The 12,367-nt window shown below is 48.9% G+C and overlaps 1 protein-coding gene across 3 annotated transcripts in view; it reads left to right on the top strand.

Annotated features, from left to right (window-relative positions):
- The window catches only part of tox3 (TOX high mobility group box family member 3), a 162,416-nt gene that overhangs the window by 111,934 nt on the left and 38,115 nt on the right, over positions 1 to 12,367 (top strand). For all 3 annotated transcript variants that reach the window (XM_072518235.1, XM_072518236.1, XM_072518237.1), the window contains exon 3: positions 8,217 to 8,468. In XM_072518235.1, coding sequence (XP_072374336.1) covers positions 8,217 to 8,468 — 252 coding nt within the window. The remainder of the gene's footprint in view (positions 1 to 8,216; positions 8,469 to 12,367) is intronic.

The raw sequence follows: 12,367 nt of genomic DNA, 5'->3' as shown, positions 1-12,367 counted from the left end.
CGTGTACGTAGTCATGAAACTTGACTCTTCCTGTCAGGAGACCCAAGCACTCCTTTTCGATCTGGGCATACCATTGTTCGGTCGGAGTCATGGCACTGGATGCATGTGCCACTGGAGCCCAGGACGAGGAGTCGTCTTTGCTGGAGGAGCACCACCCCAATGCCGCCCTGGCTTGCGTCTGTGGATATCTTGGTATCCTTGGTTGGGTCAAAGAACGCTAGTACTGGGGCTGTGGTGAACTTTGCCTTCAGCTCAAGCCACTCCGCTTGATGTGCGGGAAGCCACTGGAACACTGTCGACTTTTTAACAAGATGCCGGAGGGCCGTGGTGTGGGATGCCACGTTGGGAATTAACTTTCCGACAAAATTTACCATCCCGAGGAAACGGAGGACCGCCTTTTTGTCCTCTGGGGTCTTCATGACATTGATTGCCAGCACCTTGTCAGTGTCAGGTTGCACACCCTGCTGTGAAATGTGGTCACCCAGAAACTGGATAGCTGACCGACCAAATGAGCATTTGGCCCTGTTGAGCTGGAGGCCATTTTCATGAATCCTCTGGAAAACCTGTTTGAGGCGAACGATGTGATCCTCGGGCGTCGTGGACCTGATGATCACGTCGTCCTCATAGACTTGCACCCCCTCGATGCCCTCCATCATTTGCTCCATTGTGCGATTAAATACTTTGGAAGCTGAGATGATACCAAAAGGCATGATGCGGTTGTAGCAATACCTGCCGAACGGAGTGTTAAACGTTCACAGCTTTCGACTGGACTCATCCAGCTGTATCTGCCAGAAACCGCGGGAGGCGTCCAGCTTGGTAAAGAATTTGGCATGAACCATCTCACAGGTCAATTCTTCACGCTTCGGTATCGGGTAATGCTCTCCCATTATGTTGCGATTCAGGTCTTTAGGATCAATGCAAATGCGGAGTTCGCCAGAGTGTTTCTTGACGCAGACCATGGAGCTGACCCAGTCTGTTGGTTCCATGACCTTTGAGATGATGCCCTAGTCTTGGAGCTCTCGTAGCTGCGTTTTCAGACGATCCTTGAGGGGAGCCGGCACCCGGCGTGGTGCATGGATGACTGGGGTGGCATTCGGCTTGAGCAATATCTTGTAGCGATATGGGAGCGTGCCCATCCCATCAAACACATTGTGGTATTGCGTGAGAATGTCGTCTATCTCAGCCTGGAGATTCGCATTGGGCGAGGTAGTCGCCGGTGTCGCGAACATGGCATTGGACTCGTTGGACCCGATTTAGGGGTTTACATGCCCGAGCACCGAGCAGGGATGCCTTTTCACGCTGGACGATCTCTAATCGTAACATCGCCTTGATTACCTTGTGAGATACACCTAGCTGACACGATCCACTGGCAGCTATGACATTACCATTGTAGTCAGGGAGCTGGCAGGCGGATGGAAGAATGCTAGGTTGGGATCGGATGTAGAGGTCCGAATGTGATATGAGGTTTGCAGATGCGCCAGTGTCCAATTTAAATCGGATGCGAGACTGTTTGACCATGATGACAGCACACCACTCGTCATCAGGATCCACACTCAGGATTGAAAGGTGGTTTGCAGGCGCGGTGAAGACCAGCTCGCGTGTGGTGATGATGCCCACCCGATATGGAGACTCGAGGCAGTCAGCATCGGGGTATGTTGGGCTGTCGGGATCAGACTCCTGCAGGCCTTGTTGTACGCAGTGGACATGTCTGCGCTGCAGCTGAGATCGCTGGCTGTTGCTTGGTGGAGTGGACCTGTAGAAGGCCGCGTAGTGGCCAGGCTTTCCACACTGTAGACATCGCCTTCCTTTGGCTGGACAGTGCCGCTTTAAATGGGCGGAGCCACAATTTGGACACGTCATGACGCTGACGTCAGCGCGCTCTGTACGCCATCGTGCATGCGCAGTACGGTCGGCCGACGTTCGCATTAGGGTCTTCAGCCTCATCATCCACCCGGTCGTGGCGCGCATGCGTAGGGACTCGGGAAAAGCGCGCGAAACGGCCACTCTCCTCGATGCTCAGGCCTTGCATTTTCGCTGTGGCCTGCATCCTTTCTGCCTTGTGGGAGGCCAGTTTTGCAGTTTCTGCCGCCCTGTTGCGGTAGTAACGATTTTTTGCATGCTCATGGACAACGCACGTTTCGATGGTGACTGAGAGGGTCAACTGTTTGATTTTGAGGAGCTGCTCCTGCAGGGAGTCGGACTGGACCCCAAAAACGATCTGATCCCAGATCATGGAATCAGTCGTCGAGTCATAATTACATGACTGCACTAGGATGCGGAGATGGGTCAAGAAGGACTGAAGAGGTTCATCCTTACCCTGAAGCCTCTGTTGGGAGATGTACCGCTCAAAGCTCTCATTCACCTCCATTTCGCAGTGGCTATCGAATTTCAGCAGAACTGTCTTGAACTTCGTCTTATCTTCGCCATCGGCAAATGTGAGCGAGTTATAGATGTAGATGGCTTGATCCCCGCAGTCGACAGGAACAGCGCGATCTTTCTGGCATCCGATGCTGCCTCGAAGTCGGAGGCCTCGGTGCACAGGAGGAACGTCTGTTTGAAGACTTTCCAGTTGGCGCCGAGGTTGCCGGAGTTGCGGAGGAAGCTGGATCTTTTCCATGCCGCTGGATGGCTGCTTGCTGGTCGTTGCAGATTCACTCGAGGTAGGATCATTAGAATTAATAGCTCCGTGGTACCATGATGTGTTATGTGAGTTGGTTGAACGTTGACTGCAACTGGATTGAGTGAAACTAGAAACAGGCTTCCGACACAGGAGATGGTCCAACACTGTTTTATTGAACTTGCTGATTGCTGTACATAATCTGCTGTGGGTTGACATTCTATTAATCTAACTGATAACCTTCTACTGGCTTGACCAGACTAGCTCTCTACCACATGGAGATGGTGCTCACTGGCTTGTGCACTCTAACTAGCTCAGTAGCTGTGTCCTGTGAAAGAGGGAGAGTCTTAATGCCCTGTGGGCTTTATAGTGGTGGTGTCCTGTCTGGTGATTGGTTGTTCTGTGTCGTGTGTGTTCATTAGTTATCCTGTGTGTCAATCACTGCCTGTCTGCATCTCATTATATACATGAGTGGATATTATGATACTATGCTCACCCGAGGTCTCCAAGGCAAAGGGGATAGATCTCAACGCCTTGCTTACCTCCGGGAACTGCATATTAGAGTGAGATTAGCTGTCCTGCTCTAATATGCAGATTTGTCAAAAAGTGATCCTGCCCACAATGGGTAGGCTTCACATCGCATCTCCCGTCATTTACTGGGCACGTTGCGCCATGGCAAGCTGCGTTTTGAGCGCAGCGTGGCCTGTAGGTCACACCCTTAGAATTTTTTTCATCACTGGGGAGCAGAATTCAGACCACCATTTTGAAAGGGTGCCCCTATCTCAAGTGAGCTTGTGGGTCCCCATCACCCATGGGCAATGTGACTCTTCACACACATGGGTCTAACATCGCCCCCACCCCCCCTCATACCACCCTCCACCCTCCTTTCATGGGCATGACCACCCACAGGGGACCACATGAAGGTTGAATGACCTCTGATAGACCAATGCTTTGTTATTCATTATTGCCTACTTGATAATTAGAATATATCCTGTCTATACATTTTCTGATGATCGGATGTAGACTATCTCTCGGCAAACGTGTAAATTTAACATAAGAAATCGAGCGTAAACCTCACTGCACACCATCACATAAAGTACATTGATTATCAGTGTCAGTACCGACAGCCCTGTTAGACACACAAACTGCATAAATCCACTCCATAAAGTTCACAACATATAGGACCATATTATCATTTGATGGCTAATATCCATGTGAACTTCATGCCTGCAGTTAATGACATTATCCAAAGTCCATGTTAAGATTACTGCCTTTTAATCACCCTCCATTGTTCCCTGCACAATTAGTTCATTGATGTTCCCCTGTCTGCACACCTTGTTGAGCTGCCGCCATTTCATATTCAGAATAGCATTGGCATTCTGGACATATTCCTCTACAGTTAGTCCACATATAATTTGAAAGAAATGTCAACTCGTTAATAGTATTTTACTTTAATCCAGAATGACAGTCAAATGGCTTATTTATGTAAAATCCTATTCAACCACTCAGTTCGTTTTAATATCTATAAAACGCGATAAATGGTTTCAATGACAGGTTAATATTGATTGGAGGCCCATTCTGGGTTCCAGATCTTAAATCAAATATATTATGGTTCACTTTAACACAGAACACATTTGCAATATGTTAATGCTTGGCAAAATAATAATTGTCGCTCCTGTACCAACAAGACACATCTGCACTGTTTCTATACAGTCATCAGAATTGAATGTCTCGGGTGCATACTCTTGTGTCTACATTATTAATTTAGAGCAATTAAACTTTAATCACAAGCAAATGTTTTCAAATGCAGATTTAAACAAATCAAGCAGTTATTTTTATCTGAAGTGACACTAATAGAAGCTACACTGGACTGATATTTGAGTGTGTTCTCATAGAAACTATCATTCTGGCACCTTATCATTTTCGATTTTGGAGAAATAATGACAGCTGACAGCTTCTGTGTGCATGCAGAGCTTTCTTTTCCATTCACTGAATTTTTGACATTTTTAAGCAGTTATTAATTTCATATTATCATTAACAATTTGAGTGGTGATTATGTTTGTAGGAGATAAGATTTTTCATTAACCATGAATTGTCCAATGTTATTACAAGAGGTGCACAGAAAGCAGCTAGCGGTGAATATAATTGGATTCTGAGCATGGATTAGGTACAAAGACACTGTGCCTGTGAAGATGTTCCTAATTTACTGCCCAGAATAGCATCAGATTCCCAATTTGAATGGGTGTATTCACCAAGTGAATTGATCTAATTGCTTCTGAGTCCATATCCCCCCTATCAAAAAATCTACCTATACAAACATTACAAAATCCAGGTTCACCCCTGCCTCAGTCCATCTGCTGTTAAAAGCCTAATCCATGCCGTTGCCACTGTTTGTTCATCATTGCCCTCTTCGTTCAGCTTCTCTCATTTTACTTGACGTCACCACAATGTTGGTTCATTACCCTTCTCCATTTCCTCCGATCAGTCACCCAATCCTGCTGCATTTACATCTTCCGCCGCCGCATCTTTCCATCTGGCCTTAGGCCTTCCCTATTCTCCTTTCTGGCAGTCCCATCTCCTTCACTCACCTCACCACATTTCCTCCCCTCCTCTCTTTCCCGCTGTAATAGACAACTTTACCATTTTAATCTCTCCTCGGCTACTTTCCTCGATACTCTTACAATCTTCACTGAGCAGGTTTCTGATTTTGTCCTTGTCAGTCCATACATCCATCTCTGTTGCCACATTTATTATTGTTCAGTATTTGTTCCTCCCTTGATGCTGCTCAGGTTACTGCACCATGTAGCAATACCTTTGTCGGTACCTAACGCCATGCTTATTTCATAGAATTTACAGTGCAGAAGGAGGCCATTCGGCCCATCGAGTCTGCACCGGCTCCTGCAAAGAGCACCCTACCCAAGATCCACACCTCCACCCTATCCCCATAACCCAGTAACCCCACCCTACACAAAGGGCAATTTTGGACACTATGGGCAATTTAGCATGGCCAATCCACCTAACCCGCACATCTTTGGACTGTGGGAGGAAACTATGCAAGCTATGCTATGCTATGCAAGCTGGTTTTCCATTAACCACTTTAAACATCTCATAAACTTTATTTCAAGTAAACCTCTGCTAGGGTGGCACAGTGGTTAGCACTGCTGTCTCACAGCGCCAAGGACCCGGGTTCGATTCCGATCTCGGACGACTGTCTGAATGGTGTTTGCACGTTCTCCTCATGTCTATGTGGGTTTCCTCCGGGTGCTCCGGTTTCCTCACACAGTCCAAAGATGTGCAGATTAAGTAGATTCACCATGATCAATTGCCCCTTAGGGTGGCTTTGCAAGATAGGGTGCTCTTTCAAGGAGTTGGTGCAGATTCGATGAGCCGAGTGGCCTCCTTCTGCAGTCGAGTGATTCTACGGTTGCCAATCCTCTAGGATTGAGCATCAATCTCCAGGACATTGTTGTGCACAAACCTAGAAAATAATTATTGGAGCGTTAAAAATTATTTTTCTCTGTTATTTACGTTGACCATATCTCTTTACCAGATAAAAAAAATATTGAAATGGTTTAAAAAAAAAACCAGGCTGTTTGGCTGACAGGCATCATTCAGTTGGGTAATAGTCTTTTTGCTTCCCAATTGGCATAGGAAGGCCGTGCGTCACAAGAATGGATGTGTTGGCCGATGAATGGCTGAAACATCATGAAACTGCCAAGAATACGTTTAATCGCAAATTAGAACCCTCACTGATACTTTGGGCATGATTCAGCTGCCTCGTCGCGCCCAACTTAGTATCTGGACGAGGCCCTTTAATCTCGCGAGAGGCCTTCATAGTAGAGATTCACGATGCCCGAAACATCTCTCAAGATTCAATGGAATCTCGGAGCGTGTCACAAGCTGGATCTTGCTTTCGCTCAGTGAGGTCCAGGATGACATTAGGCTCATTGAAATATGCGCTGTCCCAATTTACCTGGGATTCACCAGCTTCTCCTGCGAGGCTTCAACCGGATGCCATTTGGTACTGGTTCATAACATCGTGAACCAGTCGTGATGGGACCTTGGGGGGGGGGGGGGCATGGTGGTACCCTGGTACTCCCCCTGGCAACTGTGAACCTTGACACTTTGGCACTGCCAGGTTGTCAGGTGGCACTGCCAGGATGACAGGGGCATGGCTAGTGTGCCAGGCTGGCAGTGACCAGGTGTCAGGTAGCCTATGCCGGGGGTCGGGCCTGGGGGGGGGGTATACTTGCCCATAAGAGGTGGAGTGAGGGGCTCGAGGACGCCGGACGAGGTGAGTTGGGTAAAGTTGGGGGGCCTGAGGCTGTGGTCGGAGTGCAGAGGGCGTTGATACATCGAGGCTGCCTTTAGAAATAGCACCCCAATCCACAAGTAGTCTTCCGGCACTTGAGCTCGCCAGTGCAGGAAATGACTTAAAGTGGCCTCGATAGTGAGTTTCACCCCAAGGCCAAAAAAGACAGCTAAGTGCCATTGAATAGCGGGGTGTTTCGCAGCACTGCAGGAACTGAGAAACTTTAACTTTAGTTTGTTGAATCGTGCCCCTTATTTCACACCATAACCCACTCGCCCATCATCCGCTTTCTTGCTGACCTGTATTGGCTCTTGCTTTTACAATGTCTCAAATTTATAATTCACACCCTTGTGTGCAGAATCCCCCATGGTTTCACTCTCCCTGTTTTTGTATTTTTTTCTTCACCACTACAGTGCTCCCCATCTCAAACTCAAGCCTCTGATGTATCCCTGCCCCCTTCTTTCTCATAGACTAACCTGTTTAGTCTGCAATCCCTACCCACTGTTGTTTTATTACATACAAATCTCTGTAGTAATGCCCCCCCGTCCCCATCCCATGTGCATTGTTATGTCTTTGTCTGAAGCAATGACACCATTGTTTTCTCGGGCGCTTTGTGAATAACAAGCAATTTTCAGCAGTTGTGAACTCGAGTGCCCAGGTCTAGTAAGCATACGATGTGACAACAGAGCTGTTACATTTGATTGCGTAAGGAGCAGCTGCAATCATGTATCAGCATTGCTAATCAGTGCAGGTAGAATGTGGGTCACCCATCACCAGAATGTATAAACAATGAATTTTTACAGTGCTGTTTTGTAAACCTCCTGCCCAGGATCAGTGGTATATGTTGAATTAATCGACGAAGGACCACTAACCACAGATAATAATAGTCTAGCTAATTCACACCATAATGAAGCATTACTGTCCTCACACTTGTACTATCAAAAGTCTTGCTAACCTAAGATTTTGTTAAATAGTGTCACTTAACAGATATTTAAAGCTGCAGATAAGGAATCATGCTTATTTTATTTGTCCAAACAGATCACTTGCCAACTGAAGAGCAACCATTATATCATAAAAGAGGTTTTGTTCTTCACTGTGTTAAGTCTCCTTGCAGCCAAGTGCATTTTGATGCATTTTCTGATGTTCAATGATTTTGGAGAATTTTTACCTTGGGGGTGTGTGTAATAAAGTTATGTTCTGTTGTAGGAAGGAATACTCTTTGTGCCTTGAGGCTTTATGTTTACTGACTATTGCACGCTGATTGTGTCCAATCTGTTCTCTCTTCAGACATTCCACACTCCAAGCCTTGGGGACGAGGAGTTTGAGATTCCACCCATTACCCCACCACCAGAAACAGACCCCACGATGGGACTAACAGATGTGGTATCAGCTTTTCAAGGCCTTAATGATCCATTGCCCTCACAAGGGAATGAATTCACACCCCATTTCCCCCCACAAAGCCTGGAACTACCTTCCATCACAATATCCAGAAGTATTATGGACCAAGATGGTGGACTCCTCAGCAATGGTTTGTCTGTGGTAGGTGGAACTTAACTGTCTGGTATATGCGGCCTTTTATTCCTAGGAAGAACTAGACATTGCTTTGAATGATGTTGATTATAAATTCTTGAAACAAAAATACATCCATAGTCAATACTAAACGATACCTTTATTGAATAGCTATTCAATTCATTGACATACAAATTAGTACTTGCACCTATTTTGAACAAAAACAGCATTTGGTTTGAATGTTAATGTGTGGTTAATACAGTTGGAGCCTGTAATGCTGGATTTCTGATTGAAGAAGAAACAAAATAGAGAACTTGCCTCTGTTTTTCTATGATTGTGACACTGCATGAACAAAATAAATTTACATTTATTGAAATAGTCAGATTGTGGTTCCACCAGTGGCTTGGTGAGTTTATCTAATAGTTAGCTGTGCTCCATTAGATCACTGATTCAAGCCTCAATCTCTGCTGATCCCAGCAGTGCTCCAAAAGCTACTGATTTGAAACAAACCTGTTGGACTTTAACCTGGTGTTGTAAGACTTCTTACTGTGCTCACCCCAGTCCAACGCCGGCATCTCCACATCATGGATCCCAGCCCAGCCATGGGGTGCTAGAAATAACTTTAGTCTCCTCTGGTTCAGGGAGCATTCCCACAATGGATTCCTATCCAGCAGCTCTTGGTGGAACTGCATGATGTACCATCAATGATGACAGACGAGAGTCGGAAGAGTAAACTGTGGCTTTAATCAGCTAAAAGATGCCTGCTGGCAGCCGGTTCCAGAATGAGGGCAGGGCTGGAGGTTAGCCACCTTTATACTTGAGCCCGAGGGGCGGAGCCACAGGTGGAGCCAGCAGGGGCAAACTCAGACTTGTAACGAACAGTAAATACAATAAGTAAGAACAGTAAGTACAATATAATACAGTGGTTTACCACATTCACCCCCTGCTACAAAAGAGTCCGGCGGGGGTGAAGTGGACGGGTTGAATTAGAGATCGAGTCTGTCGGAGGCTTTGACCTTCTGCTGTGATCGCCTCAGTCCCGGCTGTGGTAAGTCCACTGGTGGTCAGATGAAGTGTTGAGGCCTGCGTGTCCAGGAGCGTGTCGTCTTCCGGATAAGTAGCAATGGAGGGAGACGGTGTAGAATCGTGAGTAGCAATGGAGGGAGACAGTGTAGAGTCGGGGATAGTGGTGATGGTCGCTGGGGAACCTGCGGGTGCCAAGCCCCGAAGGGAGACCATGTCCTCCCGCCCGCCATGGTGTGTCACGTAGGCATATTTGGGGTTAGCATGGAGGAGAAGGATCCGTTCGACCAGGGGATCAAAATTGTGCCTCCTTGCATGCTTCCGGAGGAGGACAGGCCCTGGAACCGTCAGCCAGGACAGAAGCGAGACCCCTGAGGTGATGCCCTTGCAAACTGGAACTGACGCAGCTCATCACTCATGAAGGAGGAACCCCGATCGCTATGGATGTAAGTGGGGAAACCGAACAAGGTGACGAGTCCGTGCAGGGCCTTGATGACTGTGGCAGAGGTCATGTCAGGGCACGGAATGGCGAAAGGGAAACGTGAGTCCTCATCAATGATGTTGAGAACGTGCACATTATGGTCAGTGGAGGTGAGGGGCCCTTTGAAATTGATGCTGAGGCGCTCAAAGCGGCGGGAGGCCTTTACCAGGTGTGCTCTGTCGGGTCGATAGAAGTGCGGTTTGCACTCCGCGCAGACCTGGCAGTCCCTGGTCATGGTCCTGACCGCCTCGATGGAGTAAGGCAGGTTGCGGGCCTTGATAAAATGAAAAAAAAGGGTGACCCCCGGGATACAGAGGTCATTGTGGGGGGCCCGCAGTCGGTCTACTTGTGCGCTGGCACATGTACCGCGGGATAGGTCATCTGGGGGATCATTGAGCTTCCCAGGTCGATACAAGATATCATAATTATAGGTGGAGAGTTCGATCTTGTTATTCTTGATCTTGCCCCGCTGTGTATTATTGAACATGAAGGCAACCGACCGTTGGTCAGTGAGGAGTGAATCGCCTTCCGGCCAGGTAATGCCTCCAATGTCGCACAGCTTCCACAATGGCCTGGGCTTCCTTTTCGATGGAGGAATGTCGAATTTCGGAGCCCTGGAGGGTACGGGAGAATAAAGCCACGGGCCTGCCCACCTGGTTGAGGGCAGCGGCCACAGCAAAGTCAGACGCATCGCTCTCCACCTGGAATGGGATGGACCCGTCTACTGCGTGCATTGTGTCTTTGGCAATATCTGTTTTGATGCGGTTGAAGGCAAGGCGGGCCTCAGCCGTCAGGGGAAAAATGGTGGATTTAATGAGTGGGCTGGCCTTGTCCGCATAATTGGGGACCCACTGGTCATAATAGGAAAAGAACCCCAGGCATATCTTCAGAGCCTTGGGGCAGTGGGGGAGTGGAAGTTCCAGGAGGGGGCGCATGCGGTCGGGATCGGGCTCTAGGACTCCGTTTTCCATAACATAGCCAAGGATGGCTAGGCGGGTTGTGCGGAAAATGCAGTTCTCCTTATTGTATGTGAGGTCAAGGAGCTTGGCGGTGTGGATGAAATGTTGGAGGTTAGCGTCATGGTCCTGCTGGTCATGGCCGCAGATGGTGACATTATCCAGATACGGGAACATGGCCTGCAGCCCTTACTGGTCAACCATTCGGTCCATCTCCCGTTGGAAGACCTAGACCCCATTGGTGATGCCGAAGGGGACCCTGAGGAAGTGGTAGAGGCGGCCATCTGCCTCGAAGGCAGTGTATTGGCGGTCCTCCGGGTGGATAGGGAGCTGGTGGTATGCGGACTTCAAGTCAATAGTGGAGAAGACTCGGTACTGCGCAATCTGATTGACCATGTCAGATATACGGGGGAGAGGGTACGCATCGAGCTGCGTGTACCGGTTGATCGTCTGACTGTAGTCGATAACCATCCTGTGCTTCTCCTCAGTTTTGACGACCACCACTTGGCCTCTCCAGGGGCTAGTACTGGCCTCTATGATCCCTTCCCACAGGAGTCGCTGGACCTCCGACCTGATAAAGGCCTTGTCCCGAGCACTGTATTGTCTGCTCCTAGTGGCGACGGGCTTACAGTCCTGGATGAGGTTAGCAAATTGCGGGGATGGGGCGACTTTAAGGGTCGAGAGGCTACAGATGGTGAGAGGGGGCAGGGGTCCAGCAAACTCCAAGGTAAGACTTTTGAGGTGGCATTGGAAATCTAGACCTGGTAGTAGGGCAGCGCAGAGTTGGGGGAGGACGTAGAACTTGAAATTTTTGTACTCGATGCCCCGTACTGTAAGGGTTGTAACACAGTACCGTCGGACTTCCACGGAATGTGATTCGGAAGCCAGGGAGATTCTCTGGGTCGTGGGTAATATTGGGAGGGAGCAGCGCCGTACCTTATCTGGGTGAATGAAACTCTCCGTGCTCCCGGAGTCGAAGAGGCAGGTCATCTCATGGCCATTGATCCGGATGGCCTTCATGGATTTAGTAAGGTGATGAGGTTGAGATTGGTCGAGGGTGATGGAGGCGAGCTTCGGAAGGTGGGTGGGCTAATCGAGGGTAGCGGAGGCCAGCGTATAATCTGGGGAGCAGGGGTTCCGGGGGGCGTTGGGGTGATTCCAAGATGGGTCGCACGTGGAGGGTGGCGTCGAAGATGGCGGCCCCCACGGGTCGCTACGTGGCAGGTGGCGTCGATGATGGCGGCCAAGATGGTGGCCCCCATGGGTCGCACGTGGCGAGTGGCATCGAAGATGGCGGCCCCCACGGGTCGCACGTAGCAGATGACGTGGAAGATGGGGGCGGTCCCCGCGGGCTACACGCAGCGCTGCTGGGTTTAGAAACTGGTCGTGCCTGGCAGCCTTTAGAGAAGTGGCCCTTCTTTCCGCACGCATTGCAGATCGCGCTCCTCGCTGGGCAGCGTTGTCTGGGG

Source organism: Scyliorhinus torazame, chromosome 10 (assembly GCF_047496885.1).
Source record: "Scyliorhinus torazame isolate Kashiwa2021f chromosome 10, sScyTor2.1, whole genome shotgun sequence".
Taxonomy (NCBI): Eukaryota; Metazoa; Chordata; class Chondrichthyes; order Carcharhiniformes; family Scyliorhinidae; genus Scyliorhinus; species Scyliorhinus torazame.
Note: the sequence above shows the minus strand (reverse complement) of the source record. Positions and strands in the feature narration are given on the sequence as shown.